General features: G+C 45.7%; 1 protein-coding gene across 2 annotated transcripts in view; it reads left to right on the top strand.

The window, feature by feature from the left end:
- ELOVL2 (ELOVL fatty acid elongase 2) overlaps window positions 1–20705 on the top strand; it is a 384348-nt gene extending 363643 nt beyond the window's left edge. The window contains exons 8-9 of one of the 2 annotated variants that reach the window (XR_011200871.1): window positions 14200–17791; window positions 18100–20705. Coding sequence is in view for 1 of the 2 variants with exons in the window: in XM_069219411.1 (XP_069075512.1) it covers window positions 14200–14319 (120 nt within the window). In the remaining variant the exon portion in view is untranslated. Of the gene's footprint in view, window positions 1–14199 lie in introns of both variants that reach the window. The other variant, XM_069219411.1, reaches the window with a different exon arrangement.
- Window positions 20706–24982: the final 4277 nt, after the last annotated feature.

Raw genomic sequence — 24982 nt, 5'->3', positions numbered from 1 at the left:
CCTGCGGCGGATGTCCTCCCACCTCTTTCGGCAGTGGGTGCCCCGTCTGTTGTGGACCCCCAGGGCCCGGACGTCGTTGGCGATGGCACGCCAAATGTCGATCTTCTGATGGGCGCTGACCTATGTGACATGTACAGAGTGGTAAAGAAAATCGCATCAGTTTTCTGCCTGGTCAATGTGAGTGGCCCCCCCCTCCCCAACCTTGCCATGTGGCACATGCTCTCATCTTTTGTGCGTTGCACTCCTCATTCGCTCCCCTCCCCACCATCTTACATACACCCCACTCAACACAGGCATAGCCCATTCAAAGTGCACCCTGTGTACTAACCTGTTGGTCTGGAGGACCATAGAATAGCGCATACTGGGGGAGGACCCCATCAACAAGTTTCTCCAATTCTTCGGAAGTGAAGGCAGGGGCCCTTTCCCCAGTCGCAGCAGCCATTGTATCTCCCAGACCGAGGTCACAGAAGCACTTGCAGTATAGGTCCTCTCCTGTGGATGATCAGGTCTCGAGTGATTAATCAGATAGAAAATGGCGGTCACGCCCGCGGCGGTGCGTACCGCAACCGCCGGCGCACATCATCATTGGCTCCTGAGAGCCATAGGGTTCAATGTTAACCAATGCTGCTTTGCGCCGCGGTCTTCGACCGCCTACCGCCACGGTGTGCCACGCCAGCGCAGTGACTTCACATCCCACTGTCACACTTCACAGGTCAGGCAGCCGCCATTTCAAGGGCCCACATGGCATGATTTCTACTGCGTCACACAGGCCTAGGCCTTGCATTGCACTCATACAAGCCATTCAATGCATAGCGATTTGTGTACTGTGCAAGCTGTGTGAACGAACCTGTGGGTTGCTTGACTCTGTGCTCCATGTTGTCCTTCCTAGGCACCGTCCACTGGGACTTGCGAGGAGAAGGATGAATCCTCCCGTGTACCGACCGCTGGTGGACCTGTCGACAATGGAAGAACAACATATCATACTTACATACCGGCTTGACAGAGCAACTATACATGAACTATGTGCCCAGCTGGAGCCAGACCTGATGTCCCCCATCCGCCAACCCACAGGGATTCCCCCTCTGGTGCAGGTTCTGTCAGTACTCCATTTTTTGGCAAGTGGGTCTTTTCAGACAACAGTGGCCATATCATCTGGGATGTCTCAGCCTATGTTGTCTAAGGTTTTGTCCAGAGTGTTGTCTGCCCTGATGAAATACATGCGGAGCTACATTATTTTCCCTGAGGTGGGCGAATTGGCTACAGTGAAGGGTGATTTCTATGCCCTTGGACATATCCCCAACATCATTGGTGCCATTGATGGGACCCTTGTGGCTTTGGTTCCCCCCAAAGAAAGTGAGCAGGTGTACCGAAACAGAAAAAGTTATCATTCGATAAATGTCCAGGTGGTCTGTTTGGCTGACCAGTACATCTCCCATGTAAATGCCAAGTTCCCTGGGTCAGTGCATGACGCGTATGTCATGCGAAATAGCAGCATACCTTATGTGATGGAACAGCTACAGAGACACCGTGTGTGGCTAATTGGTGACTCTGGTTACCCCAACCTGTCGTGGCTTCTGACCCCAGTGAGGAATCCCCGGACCAGGGCAGAGGAACGGTACAATGAGGCCCATGGGCGATCTAGGAGGATCATAGAAAGGACCTTCGGGGTCCTGAAGGCCAGGTTTAGGTGCCTGCCTATGACAGGGGGATCCCTCATGTACTCACCAAAGAAGGTGTGCCAGATCATCGTGGCCTGCTGTATGCTTCACAATCTTGCATTGCGACGCCAGGTGCCTTTTCTGCAGGAGGATGGTCCAGACGGTGGTGTTGTAGCAGCTGTGGAGCCTGTGGAGAGTGAAGAGGAGGAAGACGATGGGGACGACACGGACAACAGGGAGACAGTCATACAACAATACTTTCAGTAGCACACAGGTAAGAATCAGCCACGCCAATTTACATTTACTTAAGGCCTCATGCGTCTCCACTGTCTGTGTTTCCCCCCAGTTCCTGGTAACTGATTTGTGACTTTCCCTTCCCTTTTCAGAGCTGTATGACCCACTGCCTGACTTCCGCTTTGTTTGCCCATGGACTAAAGCTTATTGAAATTGGTATGTTGTCATTGCAAAGTAACTGGACATTATTGCACCGTTATGTGTAATACATTTGTTAAGAATACAAGCAGACTCCTGTTTTTTTAAGTGCAATAAGTGATTTATTTTAAGTGCTACATATAGATACATGATTGTAAAACGGTGATGGGTGGGGGTGGAGTAATGTCCATGGCAGAGTCCAGTTCTCAGTCGCACAGGTGCATTGTCCATATGCCTGGGGAAGGATGGAGCAGGGGCAGTTCAAGGTTGGACAGGGTGACAATGTGGGACAGTGGGATGACATCAGGGGGTATCTTAGGCTGGCGGGGGTCTTGCAATCCTACTCTGTCTTCTTGTGAGATCTCAGGTTCCGCTTGCGGGGTGGTTCTTCTTCTGCAGGAGGTGGGGTTCTGGTGGCCCGTCATTGTGTGGGGGCCTCCTGTCCACTAGCGCCGGCGGAGGTGATAGGCTGTTCCTGGCCTGGGCTAGTGACAGGGGCCCTTTGGGGTGCCACATGGTCCCGCAATGTGGTGACGATCTGGGTAAGGGCCACGACGATGGTCCCCATTGCGGAACCGATGTTCCGCAGTTCCTCCCTGAACCCCATATACTGTTCCTCCTGCAGTTCCTGGATCTCCTGGAACCGGGCCAGTACCGTCGCCATTGTCTCCTGGGAGCGGTGGTATGCTCCCATGATGGAGGAGAGGGCCTCTTGGAGAGTCGGTTCCCCGGGCCTGTCGCCCCCCTGTCGCACAGCAGCCCTCCCAGTTCCCCTGTGTTCCTGGGCCTCTGTCCCCTGGACGGTGTGCCCACTACCACTGCCCCCAGGTCCCTGTTGTTGTTGGGGTGGTGGGTCAACCTGGGTGCCCTGTAGTGGTGGACACACCGCTGATTTACGTGTCCTGGAGACAGAGGCATGGGCCCGCTGGGTGGGAGCTGTGCTGGTGTTCCCAGAGGAGGTTGGGTCTGGTGTAGCCTGTGGCTGTCTGTGGGGAACCGACTGTCCAGAGGTCCCCGATGGGCCGGGCTGGTCGTCTGGCTCCAGGGAGACAGAGCTGCTGTCATCGCTGGGGGCCTCTTCTGGGGGTGGGATGGACATCTCTGGACCCTCTGTGGCGGTGTGGTGGCGTTCGGGTCCTGCAGGGGTATAAAGGTATGGTTATTGCTTCTGTGTGTGGCATTTCGTGTGATGGGTGGGTGTCCGTGTACCCATGTGCAGGCATTTCCTTGTGGGGGCTTTTGTGAGTGTGGCTTGTGGGGGTGATGTGTGTGTGCAGTGGGCATGCTTTGGTGATGGGTGTCCATGCTTTGTGCTCGCATGCAGGGCTTGGTGTTGGGATGGGTAGGTTGTGATGGTGAGCCTTTTGCTAGGGGTTGGTGTGATGGGGGAGGGGGTGAGGGTCGGGGTATGATTTGGCATGCAGGTGGGGTGGGGGTGGGAAGCAGTAGTGAAGATTTGCCTTACCAGAGTCCATTCCTCCGCCTACTCCTTTGAGGCCCTCAGGATGCAGGATGTGAAAGACTTCCTCCTCCCACGCGGTAAATTCTGGGGGAGTAGGTGGGGGTCCGCCGCCAGTCCTCTGCACCGCAATGTTGTGCCTTGATACCATGGAACTCACCTTCCCCCGTAGGTCGTTCCATCTCTTCCTGATGTCCTCCCGATTGCGTGGATGCTGTCCCACCGCATTAACCCTGTCCACTATCCTTTGCCATAGCTCCATCTTCCTGGCAATTGTGGTGTGCTGCACCTGTGCCCCGAAGAGCTGGGGCTCTACACGGACTATTTCCTCCACCATGACCCTGAGTTTGGCGTCACTGAACCTGGTGTGTCTTTGGGGTGCCATGGGGTGGGGTGGTTGAGGGGTGGGGTGGCGTTTGTGGTGATGAGTGTGGTGCGTGTGGTGGTGTGTGGTGTTTGGTGCGTGGATTCCGTGTGGGTGATGGTGTTGTGTGCCTCTGTGTTGTGGGATTGTCTATTCTGTGCTCTCTCTCGGGGGGCTTGTGGGTGATGTGGGTGTGTGTTTTATATTGTGTTGGGTGTGTAGGAGTGGTGTTAGTATGTGTATCAGGTGTGTGTATTTCAAACTGACCAATGTGGCAGAGTTTTCTATGTGTGTGTGTATTTTGCCCGCGGCGGTGTGTACCGCCAATGGAATACCGCGTTTGAAAGACCGCCGCGTGGATTTGTGGGTCGGAATGGTATGGGCGTATTTCTGTTGGCGTGACGGTGGAGGTTTGGTCTTCGCCATTTTTTCGCTGAGCTTTGGTGTGGCGGACTTTTGTGGATGTCGGGTTTTTGGCGGTTTGCCAGTTGCGGGTCAGAATGACCGTGGTGGTTTCCGCGGCGGTGTTATGGCGGTCTTCTGACCGGCGGTAAGCGCCTTTTACCGCCGAGGTCAGAATGACCCCCTGAGTGTCTTGAAGGTCACTAGCTCTTTTACAGGTAGCCAGAAGAGGGACTACTCGGCTGGGCTAGGTTAATGTGGTCGTGGTACTGCAAGCCAAACAAAATATTGAACAACATTATGGACTCTGAAGTTTAGCAAGGGAAGAGCTGTGTAGGCAGTATATGCACTTATGCAGCAGTCGAGGCAAACAAGTTACCTATCTTTGGTGACAATTTTTCTGGTAGAGCCTCTATGCAACTACAGATTCCTCACCTTAGAATATTCCCCAAGCATCAGACTGAAGCAGGGAAATCTTGAGCAGTACCTCTGCTTGCCGATAGCTGGTGTTGTTCGGCTCTGCGTACCCATCATCTGCATCAGAAGTGATATCATGGGGCCTATATGGGTTCCACCCCAGCATGCTGACATCAGTTTCCTTCATGAGTAGTTGTGGGCCAAAAACATGGAGCCACGTAAAAAATCAATGTTACTTGTTTAACCAGTGTGCTTTTCTTTGGGTAAAGAGCCCAGTTTGCAGAGTGGGAAAAATAGGAGGATTGGTGAGTAATCTATGGTTAAATCAAGTCGCTACATGAAAAAGCATTACCAAAGGTAGGTAATTTGTTCTTATGATAGAGACTTCTAACTGCAGATTCCTCACCTTGGCATACATATCTAAGCAATACCTTCCTAGAGGTGGGTAATCAAACTGGGTTAGATCAAAAATTTCTGGATGTCCTAACGGGCACAATGCCCATCACAATAGAACTGACTGTCCAAGCAGTAGTGCTTCGTGAGCATATGGAGGAACATCCATGTGGCAGCTTGGCAGATGTCCTGGAGAGGTACCCCACCCACTAATGTTGTATTGGTGCTTTTGGCCCTGGTGGAGTGAGCCCACAAGCCCTCAGGGGTTTCTGCTTCAACAGAGTGTGGCAGATTTGTATGCAGTGTACAATCCATCAGGAGATGTTTAATTTCTGCACACCTTGCCTTCCTCCGCCTCTGTGAACCCAATAAAGATCTGATTGTCCACTCAGAGATCTTTGGTGTTATCAATATAGAATGACAAAGCTCTTTTAGGGTCTAAATTAAGGAGTCTCCTCCTTCTTGATTAAATGAGGTGGAGCATAGAATGCAGGCAGAGTAATGCTTTGGTCAGCATGAAAAGGAGTGACCACCTTTGGGCCACTTAAAAAGGGATGGATGGTCCGTCAGCCAAAATTGCTGACAAATAATTTGTAATGGTGCCCAGAGCAAGACGTTGCTGGCCTAAAGAAAGAAAGAAGGAAAACAATAAAACATCCACAAGGTGTAAAGAAAAGAGGTCCACATAGCGTCAAGAACACCAAACCACAGACTTATCCAAATGGCACGCATAGACAGTTTTAGTGGAAGGATAGCTGGCTGCCAAAATGACATCACAAACTTCCGGAGGAAGATCGAAAACCCACAACTGTCTTGGCTCCATCTCCAGGCAGGTGCAGCATGCAGAGGTTAGGGTGCAGGACCATACCCTGTTGCTGTGACAGGAGGTCCTCCAGAGGGTCAGCCTGACCAGAGAACAGATGCTTATGCTCAGGAGTTCTGGATGCCATACTCTCTGTGCCCAATCTGGAGCCACTAGGATGACTTAAGCCCCGTTGGTCCCGATCTTGATAACTCTGGGTAGGAGAGATTTCAGTGGGAAGGCATACAGGAGTCCTGAATCTCACTTCAGGCAGACTGTGCCTCCAAGCGAGCGCCACTTTGGAAACTCCAGCGTGGAGAAGTGCTGACATTGCACATTCTCAGTAGTGGCGAATAGATTAAGCCTAGGTTCTACCCAGTGTTGGAAGAGACATTGCACCACTTCCATATGTAGGCACAATTTCTGAGGCATCAAGGGCTGAGCTTGTCTGCTCAGGCATTGAGAAATCCGGACAAGTGTGGTCTGACCAGGAAAATGTCCTGACATTCCAGCCGTATCCTGAGGCGTAGAGCCTTCTGGCACAGGGCCCACAATCCCACCTAGCCTTATATGCTGCAGTACCAATGCTGGTGGTGATGCCTGAACACCTGAACCAGCCTTTCTTTGATGGATGGAAGTAAGGCTTTTAACACTAAGCGAATAGCTCTCAACTGCAATAAGTTGATGTAGAGCTGAGATTCTTCCGAAGACCAGAGTCCTTTGGGCTCCACCTCTCCTAAATGGCTGTCCCAACACAGGAGTGACACATCTATCACCACTGTGAGCTTTGGGTAGGGAAGGGTGAGGGCTCTGCCACTGACCCAAACACGGTTAGTCAACCACCACTGCAGACCTTTTGCAGTTTCCTCCAATATCTAGACCAGGTCTTAGAGGATGCCCTGCTGCTGTACCTACTTGGACTTCAGGTCCCACTGCAGAGTCCGCATATGCCATCAGGTGTGTTGTATCAGCAGGATACAGGAGGCCATGAGATCCAACAGTCTCAGAGTTAGTCTCACTGAAATCCAGAATAGAGGCCCAAACATTGAATTATAGATTGAATATCCCTGACTCAAGTCCGGAGGATAGGTGCGGAAATGCATAGTGTCCAGAATGACTTCAATGAAAGCGAGTGTCTGAAAGGGAGTCAGGTATGACTTCAGTATGTTGAACCTGAGCAAGAGCAGAAGGTTTACTGTAGTCTGTAGGTGGGTGACAACGCCTGGGGCAAGCCAGCCTTCAACAGCCAGTTCAACGCAACAAGCTTTATTCAGTCAACATAACCATCAAAGCATCATAATACTATTTAGTTTGAAGTTTTAAAAAAGTACACATAAAAAATATAAAACATAAAGCTAATAAAACAGTCTTAAACTTCATGAATTTAAAATACTTCTATACCTAAAATTAATTTGTAAAAGGATTATTTTAAAAATGACTTCGTGTATACCAAGCGGCCACAAGAAACTTGCTAACCGCAAGGATTAGAAATATGGAAGTATCACTTTTTAAAATCTTTATAGCTGTACAGCACTGGGTCAAACCCAAGTCTCGACAAATTGTGCGAATCCATTTTGACCGTGGAGTAGAATACGCGGGACAAAAGAACATGAAATGTTCTACAGTTTCTGAACTACCACAACAAGCTGGGCAAAGGTCAGAGGATAAAGTTGGTCCCCAGCTTCTTGATAAGGACAACAGCGGTAAACTCCCAAAACGAAAACGTGCATACAGGCCCTTCCCCAATAAGTCAGGTATAAGATCTAAATACGGTTCATACTGAGGGTACCACTTGACGGTCGATAAGTAAATTGGTCAGACGACTATGGGATTTACTACAAATAGACTCATTTCTTACATGGGACCAATAAGCTGTTTTCAAAATAGATTCTTCTAAGTTTTGTGGGTTTTCCCAGAAACTTCCCAGTCCCAGGATATGGAACCAGTTTGACACGTGTTTAACCCATGGAATAGTAGTCACATTCGGGCTCTCTAATAGATCAAGAAAGGAGTCTCTGTATACAACAAGTTCAGGAACAGTCCAAATCCTAATCCAGTAAAGTAAAGGTTTTAGGAGTATCAGATCCATTATACGATTAAACCCAAGGTCCAGGAACATTGGGGTCAGAGGTATGCTACGAGGGCATGCAGTTAGAGCCCTGGCAAAATTATTTTCTCCCATAGGTAGTCTTTTGCAGTCATAAAAACCCCATAATTCGGCACCATAAGTAGCCGCTCCCTGACAAATAGATTTTAATAGCTGGAGATACAGCTTTGGATACAGAACTTTTATAAAAGCGCAGGATAGCGGCTGCTCTATTCTGAAGGAGCCTCACACTTTTGATAATCTGATCCTCCCAGTGCAAATTACTTGATATCTTCACACCAAAATAATCTATGAATCTAACCCGACTTAATAGAGTCCCATCCAAATTAATAGTGCATCTCCTACAAGAACCAGAGCTGAACACCATTAATTTAGTTTTATTAACAATCAGCTCCAAGCTATAATCCATGCAGAAAGATTTAAATCGATCAACGAGAATTTGAAGACCCATAGGGGTCTTGGAAATAAGGAGAGAGTCATCAGCAAAAAGTAGGATCGGGATCTTCTGCACGTTGAGTGTGGGAGCATCATTTTGACAAGAAAACCGTGTTTGGATCACCTCATTAATAAATAAATTAAATAAAATAGGGGCCAAGACGCAGCCCTGGCGTACTCCCCTCTGAATAGGGATTTTTTCTGTCAACTCTTATTGATCACCCCATCTCACTTGCGCGTAAGTGTTCTCGTGCAACTGCTGTAGGAGTTAAATTATGTTAGATGGAATACCCAGCCTATATAATACTTCCCATAATTTTTCTCTTGGCACCAAATCAAAAGCAGATCGAAGGTCCACGAAAACAACATATAGGTGTTGCTTGGCGAGGACTACATACTTCCAGTGTAAAAGCACCAGTCTAAAGACCTGATCTATTGTGCTAATTTTAGGGTGAAAGCCCGCCTGCAACGAGGAAAGGACCTAATGATCTTGTACCCAACTTATTAGCCTCTCCAGAAGCTGTTTAACAAAAATGTTCTGTAAATTATCAATGAGGCTAATAGGTCTATAGTTGGCTGGCAAATTTGCATTGCACTTTTTTATAAATAGGGATTATTTCAGCTCCTTTCCAAGTACTCGGAATTGCAGCACCTGCAGCAGTTTTATTCGAAATAAGATTTATATACCAAGACCAAATAATTGGTTCAGATTTATATAAATCTCCCAGTATCTTGTCTGGGCAAGGTGCCTTACCTGATTTTAAAGAGCTGATTGCAGCTATTGTTTGTTCTAAGGAAAAGAAAATACAACCGACAGGAGTATGGGTATCCAAACTAAATAAGTCTGGACAATCCCTCAGACTGGTTCACAATAAAAAAAAAGCTGAGTCACCAATTTGGCGATTACAAGTTGAAAGATCGGAGGGAGTAACATAGAGTTGGGTGAAATTAATCACCCAGGTCTCGGGTTGTATATGATTCCTAATGCTGCTCTTGCCCCCTCTTTGTCTTTTGGACAATAGTTCCCAAAACAACATATTGTTATTAGATTTAGTTGGGTCAAGCAGGTCCTGCCAGATAGAATCTTCCTATTGCTTTTTTGCTTCCATTGTAGCTTTCTTATATATACATCTAGCTGATTAGACCTCCCCTACCAGTCATAATTGCAGTTTTTGGCACAGACTTAGCCTTTGTACAGTCCTCATTAAACCATTCATTGTTAGTCATATTTACAACTAATGGCTTAGAGCAAGTATTTTTATAAAAGAAACTCTGCAATTTCTTCAACATTACTTTGTGGATACTGAGAATAGGGATGTTATTAACTTCATATTCTTCATAAACTGCTATCTCATCAACAAACGATTTATAAATCCCACTTATTAGATAGGGGTTAGACAGTACCTTTGGCCAACAAACCCTTGTATGGTTATTATTCAACAGTGGGGTAGGAACCACTGTACGTTGAACGTGCAGTGACCTCCTGAATACATCTCCACACAAGGTAAGAAGCAAGGGATTATGATCACTCTCACACCGAGGTTCCACCTTCACGTCTTTTAGTAAAGGCCACAACCTAACGTCCACTAGGACATAATCAATAACACTAGTGGACGTACCTCGTTTAAATGTGGGCACCATGTTTAAGTCAGAAGGCGTACGACCACTGCAAGCCCTAAGTCCATGCTTTAAGCATAAGGAAACCAACTGGGAGGCCACACAGGAACGAGAACATTGGCAAGTATTCATTAATTGTGGGATTCCCCACAATTCGTCTTTGTCCGTTAATCCACTATTCAAAATAGAGGGTTCAAAGGTGCAATTCAGATCGCCTGCCATTACTAATAATGTCGAAGGGTGGAGGGAATCCCAAAATTCGGACAATTGAGCTAAAGTCTGAGACTCAGAACCCTGAGGGGCAGAACAAGCATTGACATTAATTAAAATTATCTTAAAGTCCCGGTGGAATGTGAGTTGTACTCCCATTATATCCACTGAATCTATTTTTAATAACAGGTGGTCACATTGTAGCTTCTTGTTTAAAAGCATCAATGGACCTCCTTTTGAACGACCTAGGCCCTTCTCAGAAGGTTGGGCTGGGATGCTATACGCAAAAAGCCTGTGCATATAGGTCTGTTCCTCAGCCCAAGTTTCCTGGAAAAAACAAACATCCTGGCAGTTATATAAGTAACCCACTCTTGACCTCCCAGCTTCCTATCAAGTCCCGCTAGATTCCATGTCATTAAAGATATCTCAGCATTAGCTAACTCAGTGCCAGGGATGGAGAAAGCAGCCCCCTCGGAATGTGTGTCCCCACTAGATACCCCAAATACATCTCCTGATCAACATTTAGTCATTCAGTAACTGTCGATGTAAGAGGGGTTTTGGATACCGCATGTGATTCACATTCTAGAATGGGGACTGGCTTTTTAAGGAGTGTAGTAGGGCGAATACAGGGAGGATTTAAAGCAAGTCTAATACCAGCCCCTCTCGAGTCCCTAAGATGATATGCATGTACTTCAAAGTCCATGAGTTGCTCCGCCAAAAACCTAACAGCAAAACGGACAGAAATAAAGTCACAATTTGACCCCAAAACGCTACATCTGCCCACCTTAAGGATGTCAGAACGTATAACTGAAAGACAGTTACGTCGGGTTCGTAGCCAGTGGATGACTTTATTAGCCAAACACTCATGATTCTCAAAGGAGCCTGGCGGTATCTTAGGCACATCAATCATATAAATAGTGGTATCTTTACTTCTTACTCCTAAGCCCTGGTTATATCGGAGAAGGGTTTGGAAGAATTGGTAGAAAATACAGGGGAACTAACCACATCACCAGGAACTAGGGGGGTGGCTTCCCCCCTAGGCCCATCATCAAAGGCATCAGGCTGAACGACAGTATGGGCATGGGACCCCCAGTGGTTCCTGATGTTAGAGGCTCCATTATGCACCCCCTCTTGCCTCCCCGCTGGGCAGCAGACATCTGCAACTACTCTTCTGCATTGATTTATCCTTCATTATTCCCATTAATAACAACACCAAAGTCTTTACTTCATCCACCTTCTGAAGGACAAGAGCTGAGTCGATTCCCTTGACTGGCAGACGCAGGCCATCTGAGTCAGGGGGGAATTAATCAGGATGTTATCGTCAGTAGCAACTCCAGATAAAAAATGTGTGGTACAAGCAGGAAGGCCTTCATCCTCCGCCAGTGGCCCAATCCTATTTGTACACAAAATATTAGGTACCACCCTGACCACTGGGCTTAGCGGAGGGGGGAAAACCTCAGTGCCCTTGGAAAAGAGTTCCCTCTGGCACCCAAGGCACTACAAGACGTTACAGGTAGTAAATGCGAGGAATTTTCCCTGAGGGCATGGGGATCCACACTCGTAGTGATCTCTACAGGGGGATGAGTTGGTTGCATCCTCTTCCTCCTTGTAAATATTTCTGGAGTTTTCCCCTTCTTGGATGTACCACTCTTAGTAAGCGATGAGTGGGGATTGCTCTTTAGAATAGCCTCAACCTCTTCAAACAGTAAATCAATTGTGTGTAAGGGGTTAGGATCTTTGGTGGTTTCAGAGCATGCTTGATTGTTGGAGCGTTTTTTAGATTTTTTAGTACCACTCAGTGGAGCAGGAACGTCTATGGCTTTCCGTTTCCCCATCGTAAGGCTGTAAGGATGGGGAAAAATGTAATAAACCATGAGGCACCAAATGGTGTTCCTCAGTGCACTTACTTCTCAAAATCAAGGGTGTGCCCTGCCCGGCCACTGTCGGGCGATGACAGGCGAAGGCAGGCCCGTCTTGGCCCGGTCTTTGCCCGGCCACAAGCCTGGGCGCGTCCCACGCGTCGTGAGGGATGCGTTTGTTCTTATAGCCCAAAAATGAAGTGAAGGAACCTGGGTGATGAAGTCCCACCCCGGGCTAGCTGGAATCAAAGAGCCTCTCATCGTCCAGTGCGGCGTGAGGGGCACGTTTGTTCTTATGGCCCAAAAATGAAGTGAAGGGGCCAGGGGAATGAAGTCCCACCCTGGGCTAGTTGGAATCAAAGAGCTTCTCGCCGTCCAGCGCGGCGTAAGGGGCACGTTTGTTCTTATGGCCCAAAAATGAAGTGAAGGAGCCTGGGGGATGAAGTCCCACCCGGGGCTAGTTGGAATCAAAGAGCCTCTCACTGTCCCTCACGGCGTGAGGGGCACGTTTGTTCTTATGGCCCAAAAATGAAGTGAAGGAACCTGGGGGATGAAGTCCCACCCCGGGCTAGTTGGAATTAAAGAGCCTCTCGCCGTCCTGCCAGTTGTCGAGTTAGGGGAAGACCGGGGGCCCTAACCTCTCCTGATCGGCTACAACCATCAGCATCTCTTTCATGAACACCCAAGGGGCACTGGTGAGGCCAAAGGGGAACACAGTAAACCGCAGGTAATGCCTGTGGGCCAGCATGGCAGTGATGTAGAAATACTTGTTCTGCAGGTCCAGCACTACCAGCCAGCCTCCAGGAGAGACAGAACCTGAACTAGCGTGAGCATCTTACATTTCTGTTTTTTTTCAGGAAGGAGTTGAGAGGGTGCAGATAGGGCAGAGGCCTACTTCTGGTTCTGGCACCATCTCAGTAGTTTCTTTGGCCAAAAAAGACTACCCTTCCTGATGAAGAAAAGCAAGATGGTCCTCTGTCTGCTGTTCTTGGGGTGGTCGGAAGGGCTGAGGTGTTTCCACATATGGCAGGGCATATCTCTTGTGAAGGATCTGAAGTACCCACTTGTTAGATATAATCACTGACTGTTGGAGCAGGTGGTACTTGATTCTGGAACCAAAAGGATGGCTATGCTGGTCAAAGAGAACGCTAAAGGGGCTTGGAAACTACAGGATGGTGTGGGGTACTGGGCAACCCTGTAGGACTGGCTCCTGTGTCCTTTTTGGGCTTTGCAGCACTGTCCTTGAAGGGGCTGGGCAGGCTCTTGGATTGGGTATGGCTGATGTTGTGACAGATTTGCCCTTGCCACATTTGTGGTAGGGGTGGAAGGGCTGCCGTTGTGGCCGGGTCAAAACGGAAAAGGCCAAGGTATCTGGCAGTGACACTGCTCTTGCATAAGCGCTTGAGTGTCACATTGACCTTGTCACCAAATAGGTGGGAGTCATTGAAGTGCATGTCAATCAGTGAAGACCGGGCATCTTCCGAGAACATAGTGGAGCGTAGCCAGGCATGCAGAAACAGTGCCACTGTGGAAGTTATGGCTCTCCTCAGGGAGTCCGTGGTGTCCATCCTGCACCGAATTCCTGCCATCTACCAAAGACTGGTTGAAGATGGCGCGACCTCTATCATTTAGAACCATAACATCAGCAGTAGTCATCGCGTGATATATTGTGACATTGGTGGATGATGGACAGTGTAAGCACAAGCTATGTTAGCGTAAGCTTAGCTCATTTGTATTGCACGTGCCAAAGGGAAAAATAACTCCCACAGTGTCAATTTAGAAAAATTCTCCTGGGAAAGAGTGTTGCTTGCAAACAGTGCCCGTTTTGTATCAATAATGTCTATGTTCTGCAACGCATTTTCATCGTGTTTACTACATTTAAAAGATCACTTTCACTGGGCAAATAGTTTGAATGTGGGAGTCGGGAGGTGGTGGTGGTCATTGTGAAATTAATGCATATATTTAGTGTGTCAGAAACCATGTTAGATCTGTCAATGATTTCACCAGTCTGTTGTGACAATATTGTTTTTATTCCATTCTACAGACATACAAGAAAACTTCTTCAAAACAAGACTTGAAGGGGACCGCTACTTTGACAGAAGTAAAAAATGGTTTCCATAAAGACTATGCAAGTAATGGAGTCGTGTACAAGAAAGAGCAATAACAAATAAGACAACAGAAGACTATATTTCGGCCCGAGAAAACGTCATATTTAAAAATAAAAAAAAATAAAGACTCGGGTGAAATATAGTGATGTAGGGCTTAGTAGATCTGCCGACAACATTTTAGGTTTATTGAATAATCTGTGCCCAAATTGTATTAATGTATCTTTCTTTAGGTTTTAACAATGGAATTACACTAGCACATTCCAACAGAGATTGACATCGGTATTAAATCAATCCCAGGAAGTGCTGGTGCCGTTTCAGTTCTGCGTTCAGACAGTTCCCATGGAAACTTCTTACAGCACTGTGAAGGAGTGCACAGCATCCTTATTATCGCCGTTGCAAAAAAGAGGGCTAGACAGAGTTAGTACTGCGAATCTACTATGCAAGCAGCGATTCGGTGTGCCACCACTACGGAATCAGTCACAGCCCTGTGTCGTCTCCCACGTCATCGCTCACCGGAAGTTGGTACTCACTCCATTACACATTTCTCATCCACCTTTTGTTCACCTTCTGTATTGCAGCTCTTCTGGGATATATGTAATTTCTGTCTGCGGTCACGTGAAGGAATTGCTCGCTAGGTGATGCGAAGTAGCTTCTGAGCACAAGAAGGCGGTATTTAACCGATTACATTAATGAGGAAGTGGGCTGTGGTATTATAACAGACTTTTACCACATTGCAGCCCAGCTGCATAAAAATAAATCATGACATCACACATAAAAGCGATGTGTTCTCATCTCCAGAAGCACAGAAAACACATCAGCGAAGGCTCTCTGAATACAGGTAAAGGGGGATTAGTGATGCAAAGGAGATTAGATAAAAACAAAGAACGGTAAGGGGTGGGGTTCAACAGCTATGCACAAAAGAAGGAACACATCCTGCTTTCAGCCATTGGAACGTGCTTCAAGTGGCTTTGGCACAGAGAATTTAAAACTCCCCCAATTCTCTTCTTTGATATCTGTAATTCTTAAAAATTCTAGGAATAGACTGCTGAATTTTTTGTAAGCAGGTACAGATTGGGTTAGAAAGAAAATTGTGATTGGCGTCAAGATTCATTATCTTGCACTTAGTATAGTGACAGCTAACTGAATAATGGGACCTACACCCTTGATAAAAACATGAAGTCATAAGCACAGCAACTGGATACGTTTCCCAACTGAGGTGTGAAATTTACCAATGCCACACTTGAAACTTTCATTAATGTAATCCTAGAAATTATGACAATCTGCCTCTGTTTTCCTAATGTTGCATGTGCCTGTGACAGTTGTGCAGTTTTGCACTATTAGTATGTGATCAGAAAGTGACAGCATTAAATTGTGTACTGTATGCTTTAGCATGCAGGAAGTGCGTCTCCTGTTGCCCACATATACTATATTCATGTTTCATTTAACCAAACATATAGAATTGTCTTTTAAATTGTCAGTCACATTAAATTGTACATTTGATTTTCGTGAGCTATTTAGGGAAGCACTGTAGATCGTGGTGACTTATGCAGTATTATTGCATGCCTGGGAATTAACAGTGTTATTTTTCTGTACCAGCCATCCTCGTCCTTGCCCTGTTTGAAGCAAATTCTACTTTAGCTAGGTTAGTAGGCAATTTATTTTGAAGCGTGACCTCAGACGTATGAAAGTCTGAACAGCCACATGGGAACTAAAAAATATTGCTCTTTTTATGGAACAAATTAAATAGTGGAAGCACTGGCAAACCACGCCTTTGCAGCAAAGGCCTTTCAGGTGATGTACAATAATTTCAGAAGCAAGGTCCCAGAAGGTATGCATCCGCAGAGAAACATTTCCTTAAAGTGAACAACTATTAACGTCCCTAAAGTAAGCTGGAATGCTATTTAGTATTCTTATTTTGGTACAGTAAGATCTGAATTCGACCCAACTGCTCCGAGTTTACCAATAGCTTGTTGGTTGCTCCATTTTACACAGTGGCCCATTTAGTCCTTCATTTTCTGTAAATTGTTTAATTTTTCGCTTGATTACAAACATCCCTCCTTATAAGTCCATCGAGACCAGGATGGAAAGATATTTGTTCAAATTAAGTCTTTATCTTCTCAAAGATCACACATATTAAGCCCATCAATCATAGAGTGTATGACTTTCAGTCCATGTTTGAAGGTGAACATTCTCACGGGGTATCAGAGGCATGTGCTCAAAGTGCTAAGAGGTCTCCATGCTGGTGCTCCCCATGCAAATAAATTAACAGGTCAATCTGTTGGTGTCACTGGCAATACCTCTTCCCTATGACAGCAGTCAGAGTAATAGCACGTCAATGTGGAATACACCGAGGTGAGCTCTAAGTTGTTTTATCAGTACATGGTTGGTTGTCCCTGGACAGTGGGCTAATGCATTCTTGAAGATCCTAGGCCTTGCATATCAATAAAGGTACTTCTTCTGATCTCCAGAACATTCCTTCTGTCTACAAGAGGCCGGTCAGAACATATCTGTCAGAGGGCGTACCATTACATGGAATTTCTTCTTCCCCAAGACATTTCTGTTGGTAGTAGCCAGAGACAGCTGTGATTTTAGGGTGCTGCCGCCCCCTACGATAACTTTCTAATATAGATTTAATAAATGCCCTACCCAGCAATGCTCTTTCTGTTGTGCATTGGATGTCTTTGAGGGTGGGGGCATTCTTTCTGATTGGCAACAACGACAAGTAATGACTTAAATTGAAGTGTGCATGTCGGATTGGGTGACTGTCTTGCAATGATCAGCTTTACATGCACTTGAAGCCTCTCCAACTGGTGCTGTGTTAAGGAGCCAGGGGAATACAGACACAACCCCCTGGTCTCCTAATGAGCCCTGAGTTCACCAGCTCCAACCAGTCCGGTCTCTGCTCTCATGCTGTTTTGTACTATAAACAGCATGAAAGCAGTGTCTGGATTAGTTAGGTTAGCTGGCTTCAGGTTTTCTATTGGCCCTGCACATGAAGCATCACAGGGGCAGGTAGAAAATAAAATGGTAATTCACTGAGTCTTTATTTTAGAGCCACACAGTGATTGGCCATGTTTCCATGGCACTATGGCTTGTATTTATTTTTTTAAGCGCTGCATTTGCGCCACTTTTTTACGCAAAAGCGGCGCAAACTTACAGAACACAAATGCAGTTTGTAAGTTTGTGCCTGCGTTTGCGTCAAACAATGACCAAATGTGGCTCTAAAAAAGTATAAATATGGGCCTATCAGTCAACACCTTCTCATTTACAGAGGGCATTGTATGTGAGGATATATTATCAAGATAAGAGCAGCTTGCCACAGTCAGAAACTTTGTGTATGAAGAGTGGGCCCAGTGGGGCAAATGTGCGCTCTCAGTGCAGCAATGATATAGTCTGTCCAGATATGGATTGTTGAGTTAAGCGCTTACTTTTGAAATATGCATTAATCTGCGTGTTATACAAGTGAGTCCTGGTAAGGCGGATTTAACCTTCAATCCATCGTAAAATTGTCATCTGACGTGTCACTGGGCAATGTTTGCTTACAGTGGTAGGAAACTATAACTGCAGCAAATGCACTTTCAATAAAAGTGTAAAGATATTTTTTAAACCTAGGGCCGGATTTATACCTTTTTAGCGCTGCATCTGCGTAAATTTTTGACGCAAAAGCGGTGCAAACTTACAAAATATAATTGCATTTTGTAAGTTTGCCCCGCTTTTGCGTCAACAAATGACACAAATGCGGTGCTGAAAAAGTATAAATCAGGCCCTTCGTGGCTTATCTCGAGCAGGGGGCCTTTTATATGTGGCTGAAATGAACTTGGAGATTCTGCATTCAGGCCCATATTTATACTTTTTTAGCGCCGCATTTGCGTCATTTATTGACGCAAAAGCAGCGCAAACTTCCAAAATACAAGTGTATTTTGGAAATTTGCGACAATTTTTGTGTAAAAAAACGACGCAAATGCGGCGCTAAAAAAGTATAAATATGAGCCTCAGAGCCTACACTGCACTCGTTCTGGCGCAGTATTAGTGTAAAAACATTTTTGTGGGGACAGTTTCCTTGAGAAAGCCCCGCTAAACCATGTGTTGTAGTCACACTCACATGGGTGGATGAGTCGTCCATCACATTTGTCAACAGCCTTTAAAACTCTGACATGCCTCTAAATAGATTTGGTACGAATGATGGGTTCCACGCTGTGTAAAGTGTATTAAAGAAAGCTTACACCTCGTGCAAGTCCCACAGAGGGTGAAGCTCTAACATGCCTGATAAGCCCCCAAGTGCCCTGCTGGTCGCATACCTAGTTGAAATGCAATATCCCAGAAACCAATGAATTCATGTTTGAAATTGGATCTGCAATGCTCCATTTCCCCGACATGGCGAGCCAACTGGAATTGGCAACCACCTATTTTGTGTTTTTTCCTTTAAGGTGCGATGTAAAAATGCATTCCTTTGACGTGCGAAATAAAGATGCAAACTCTGAACCTGTGAATACAGAAAAATGGCTGTGATGAGTCCTCCAGCTAATTTTGTCATCAAAACCAAATATGCTAAGCATTCACAAGTGGCATTAATGTTTCGGCTGAATCCACCAATAAAACAAATAATTGGCCTGGATGCAGAAGAATGAAAAGGAAAAATGCATCAAATGTATTTGACCACTTTCAGAAACTGATTAGTTGTATTAAAACCATGGCAGTTCAAACAAAGCATATCTGATCTGGTAGTGGGACCCTCAAGATTTTTGGCTATAATATTTTCAATATCGCAACATCTCCTTTGAATCTCAGTATTCTCAAATCTATTCAACTAAAATTTAATGTACACATTTCAACATTTATTCAATGTTATGTAAGTCAAGTACAACTAAAATTTTCAATATCAAATAGAAAACTTTTCAAAATGGAGTTTGGAGCGTGTCCTTTCCCAACTTGCTTGTTCATCCCTATTGGCAAGACCACTTTCTTCTACATAGGAAGCATTAATAGGCTATGGCACAGGCCGTACATTTCTTCCTAGAGAATTACACCATTAATCAGTGGGGATGCATATCATCTCACCAGCATGTAGAAAGTGATGGGAATATGTCAGTCATCACCTCTAATCTACCTGGGCCATTCCACTTACGTTCTTGCAGTAGCATTAACTGTTTTCTCCTCACACCTATACTGTTAGAGAAAGGGAGGGACTACACAACAAATTGTCCTGTTGCACACTGAAGAGAAGTCTAGCCAAACTTTCATGGCATGTCCGATCTTCAGTACACATCCAGCAAGTCCCAATGAGTTTCCGTGGCTCTGGGTTTTATAAAAGAGGTGGGGTGAGGTGTAGCCCTGGTTTCTTAGCACAGTGAGGTAGAGACCTCTATTTGAGTTTACCTAACCCACAGAAGTGATGGCGATGCTTGAGTAAATACTTCTCACCAGTGTCTACTACTTATTTACCATTGGGGTAGCATTCTATTTCGTGTTTTACTCCTCTGTTCCATTACAGAAAAGGTTCCACTAGTTGGCAGTCAGCCCAGCCCTGTCCCAAGGGAGCCAGATGGCATGATGTGGTATATCACTAAACCTGCGCGCTCGTAGGACCCTCTCAGCTTGGATAGACATTCATCCATTGCTCTCCGTGGAGTGCCTGAGGCTTCAACTCCCTGACTTGCTGTTTTGGCCTGACCACTCCTTTTAGTCCTCGGAAACTTTTATATTTAGTAGATCCTGTCTAGTAATGCACCACTAAGCTGATGACGTGCTGCCTAGAGTCACCCTGGGGCTTAATTAATTCTCGGATATTTGCATAACATTTAACACCATCATTGCACACCCCTAGACTCCCTCACGCCCCACTAAGGCCATCCCTGGCTGTTTACTCTGGAGCACAGGACCCTGAAAGCGCACCTATCTATACCTCTGGTAAGTGTTCCTATGCAGAAAGGTGTGTAAATGTACAGGGAGCAGAAAGGAGCAATGTGTGATTGATCTGTGAGCGTCTCCCTTTAGTAACACGGGTTCAAAGTCCGCGATCAGATGGGCCGTGTTCTGTGAATGGATTTTATAGGAGAAATAACTGAACAGCCCTTGTCCGAGCTGCAGGAAAAGCAAACAGTCTGCGCCTAGCTCTGCAGTCAGAAAGGTGTACACTGTACACTGCAGAAAATATCCACTGTTCACGACATTTCTGCGAAACCCACTCACTGTATGATTCCTATGATATGGGGGTTGTTCCTTTGGTGACGCCTGGTTAAGGCTGCCTTACTATTAACTATCGAAGGGCTCCAGCACAGAACATTATACAGATTTCAAACCTCTTAACTGGTTCGGATGTGCTCTAAGCAAGCGCACCTGTAACTCCATTACAGTGAAGTTATGACAGACGCAAAATGTGTTGACTTTTTAAACTGATTTTTCATGTAACATTTAACAATGTAAATAAAATTTTTGCAATCCGTCTTTTTTTTTTGTTTAAAGGCCAAGACATCAGTGTTTGCGTCGGCCATTAATGTATGTTTTTTGGCAAGTGGTGTTTTTTGAACGTATGAGGGGTTTGCCTTGAATTGTTAGTTCACCAACTATATACTTTTGTATCCTTAAAAAAAAAAAAATGTATTTGATTTTTACGGCACATATGATAGTCAATGCATAACGGTGCATCTAGAACTGCTGGTACATCGGAGTGAAAATACAATAGTGGGAGACATACAAAGTTACCGTACATACATTTCACAATCATGTTGGGGAATCAGCTATTACGCAGATAATGTCCCTGGTCTCTTGGCCCAGGCCTGGGGAACGTGACAAGTATGACTGACCCATCCTTGGTCTCCTTCAAGTCCATGCCATAATGCATTCTCCACGTGCCCCATATATATATTTTTTAAACTTCCTCTGGCACCCCCTGGCTCTCTATGTGACTCTTTCCGCTACCATGTATAAGTCCATCCCTCTTCTAAATTCTTGGAGAGTTGGCGTTTCTGGGGCGTCCCAATATTTGGCCATATCCCTCTTTGCCACCACCAAGCCCAGGTTGCTGAATAGCAGTTTGGCTTGTGGAATGTCTATATCCGTAGGTATCTCCAGGATGACATATTTTGGGCCTGGTGGGATTTTAGCCCCCAGGATCTTCTTTTACTCCCGCAGGAGCGCAGTCCAATATGTATGTTTGTGTGGACATTCCCATATTTTGTGGAAATATGAACCCATTGTGTCCCCACATCTAAGACAATCAATGGATCCTGCTCTGTTGATTCCGTGTAGGCAGACTATCGTAGTAGACCCTATAAAACACTTTAAATTGGATCAGTTGTAGTCTAGAATTTATGCTACCTCCCTCGGGTGCATTAAGGCCACCTCCCAATCCATGTCATTCAGTTCTACTACCTCATTTTCCCAGTGTGCTCTTGGATTTATTTTTTTAGTAATTCAGGTATGTTATTATTAATTATTTTATAGGTCCAGGAGACTGTTTTGTCTTCCAATTCTGCTTGAAGCAATCTTCCTTCTACAGGGGCAAATTCCAGGATGTTGTCCAGTTCTAAATTTTCTGCATACCATGCGTGATTAAGCTGCAGATATTTCATGTATTGCGTATCGTGAAGCTGGTAGTCCCTCTTAAGTGAGTTAAACGGAATCAGGTCCACCTCCTTCAGGAGGTTCCCCAACCTCAAGATTTCAATTGTATCCTGTGTCCCAAATCCCCACAATTTCCTGATCTCTTTTAGATAGGTGCCTTCCGATAGGGGGGTTTCTCAGGTAATTTTCACCACCAATCTCATGCATTTTCCCGCTACTTTTCATGATTCAACTGTCATCTGAGTTGCCGGCAGTAACTGTTTCACCCCCCCCCCCCACCCCCCAATAGAGATAGTGTAAGTATGAGTGCATGTGGAGCTGGCTCTTCTCTAAACTGTAAGTGGGGTGATCTTCTGATGTATGTCCCCAGTCGTTTACCACTATTAGGTGTGCTGCCCAGTAGTATGCCTGTATATCTGGGAGTGCTAGGACTCCATTGTATTGGTTGCTCTGTAACGTTCGCAATGCCAGTCTTAGGTGCTTTCCATTCCATAGGAGATTTCAAATTTCCTTATTTATTCTATTTATGAGACTTTGTAGTAAGTGTTTTGCAGGACATAGAAGAGTTTGGGTAGAGCTATTATTTTGAACAGATTCACACAGCCTAATAATGACAGTGTTCTCCAGCTTTCTATATCACTATTTACCTTTGTCAGTGTTTTCCAGATATTTTGATCAAGGCTGCGCTCCCTATTTGAAGACACATATATCACGAGATATTTAAATCTCTCTCGATCTATCCATAGGCGCCCTGGTATGTCTAAGGACTCCAGGTCTTCCTCCTCTGAATAGAAGCTGGATTTGTCCCAATTAATTTGGTAGCCTGCATGAGCTTCATATCGTTTGAAGGTCTGAAACGGCACCAGCAGTGTCTCATAGGGGTGCTTAACATAGAGCAGGATGTCCTCTGTAGAGAGTGATATTCTCTCGTCCTCTACCGACTCTACATTGATCTGGAATCCTCTGATTCCTGGATGGGCCTGGATCACGCAGGTCAACAGCTCTAGTGTGAGGGCAAACAGGAGAGGAGGCAGGGGCAACACCATCTCGTTCCCCTGCCGATTGGAAATTCCAGCAAAAGCATCCCTTTCACTTTGACAGCCATCGCTGGGTTTCTCTATAATAGGGCTATCCAGGCCATGACCTTAGTACTGAATCCAAACCTCCTATGCGCTTGAGTTAGGAAGGGCCAGTGGATCACATCAAAGGCCTTTTCGGCATCCAACAAGAGGAAAACATGAGGCCCCTCTTCTGGGCTGTCATCAGCCAGTTATGAAGTCTCTAGAACTTGAACTTTGTTGATCACTTGGGCATAAAGCCAGATTGATCTCTGTCGATCAGGGAGGATATAACTGAGAGGAGCTGAATAGCTAGCACTGTTGGCAGTATCTTAGTTTTAATGTTAAGGAGCAAGATCAGCTGATATGAACTACATTGTGTAGCAGGTTTCCCTGTTTTTTTAAGCACCACTTTTGTGGCACGATGGAGGTCAGGTGGAAGGCTCCCCTCTTCTCTAGCCTCTACGTACACTTTTCGCAGCTGCAGACTTAGTATCCCTGCATTCTTTTTGATGAATTCTGCCAGTATCCCATTGAGACCGGGGGCCTTACCAGTTTTCAATTTACCAATTGCTGTCGTTATTCCAGAGAATGTTATTTCCTCATCTAGGGCTAGTTTGTCCTGTTACATTAGGACTGGGACCATTATTGCCTCCAAGTATTCCTCAATTTTGGGCAGGCCTGCCAAGGGTCTCTCCCTATAGCTTGCACAATTGTTGGCTATCTCCTGATCGGTGTTAGATACTTCTCCCTCAATACTATGGACCCAGTATGTCTCAAGTCTCCTCCTCCCCAGCCTTGCCTAGAGCTTCTAAGCTTTATCCTAGCTATGTGTCCTACTGACAGTGTTGTTGCACCAGTATTTGAGTTTTGACTTCGTTGTGTGCCAGCCCTTGGTACTCATAGCGAAGATTTACGATTCTGCAGTGAATGGCTGGATCAGATCTCACCTCAGCTTACTTTTCGAGTCTCTTTAGGCATAGCTCTAGCAATTTCATTTCCTGTGTCTCCCTCTTTTTCTTGTGTGCAATGGTATTTTGAGCTGTCCCTCCGGACCATTTTGTAGGCTTCCTGGAGCATGACTGCCAACTCCACTGAGTCCTTGTTTTCTTGAAAATACATTTCAGTGTCTATTCTAAGTTCTCAGGGAGTCAACTCGTGTTGTAAATCCTAGGTATTCAATCTCCATCCCTGTCCCTTAGATCTATACCTATGCTCTAATGAGAGCCATTGAGGTGAGTGTCTGATATGCCTCTTGCTACGTAGTCATTTATCTGGTTCACTTCTCCACCCTGGGAAAAGATGTAGTCCAGTCGCAAGAATACTGTGCGTGTGCTTGAAAGTTAGTAGTACATGTGGTCTTCTGTATGGCAGTGGCGCCAAAGATCTGATAACCCCATTGTCTCCACAAACCTGCTACGGTTGTCTTTCTTGGTGTTGACATTGTGTGGCCTGAACGGTCTAACGTAGGATTCAAAACCTCATTCAAATCCCCCTATGATGTAGAGTGTGGAATCAGTTTCTAACAGTATTTCTGCTACCTTGTCCAGTGTTTGCCTATGTAGTCTGAGAGGAGCACATATACACTTATAATTGTGATGGCCAGCCATCCCCATCGTCCCTTAACCGCCATATATGTGCCAGGATTTTCATATTGTGAATAATGGGGTTTTCCATATCAATATGGCTACCCCCTGGGATCCTATAGTAAATTCAGCATGGGCTAGTACAGTATAGGCAGCTCTACCCAGGAATCTACAATTGGAGCCCCGCAAGTAGGTCTCCTGTAGGAGGACCACATCTAGCTTGTGTCTCCTAATGTAAGTGGTTACCAGTCCTCACTTTGCTTTGTGTCCTAGCCCGTTCACGTTCCAGGTCATTATGGTCTTCCCTTGGTAATTGTTTATCATGCTTCATCCCAAGTGTATGTCCCACATGTAACTGACCATCAAGTGTACTGTGTCTCTCTTCCTTTTTGAGCTTTGTGCCTGTTCCACTCCGTGTATCGAAACTTAATCCCCCGTAAATCCAACCAATATACCCCAACACTCCCCTCCATACACCCTGCCCCCCTGCACACTGCTTCTCCAATGTCAAA

This window comes from Pleurodeles waltl, chromosome 2_2 (genome assembly GCF_031143425.1).
Source record: "Pleurodeles waltl isolate 20211129_DDA chromosome 2_2, aPleWal1.hap1.20221129, whole genome shotgun sequence".
In the NCBI taxonomy this organism is placed as follows: Eukaryota; Metazoa; Chordata; class Amphibia; order Caudata; family Salamandridae; genus Pleurodeles; species Pleurodeles waltl.
The sequence above is the reverse complement of the archived record's forward strand: the minus strand, read 5'-3'. Positions and strand labels throughout refer to the sequence as shown.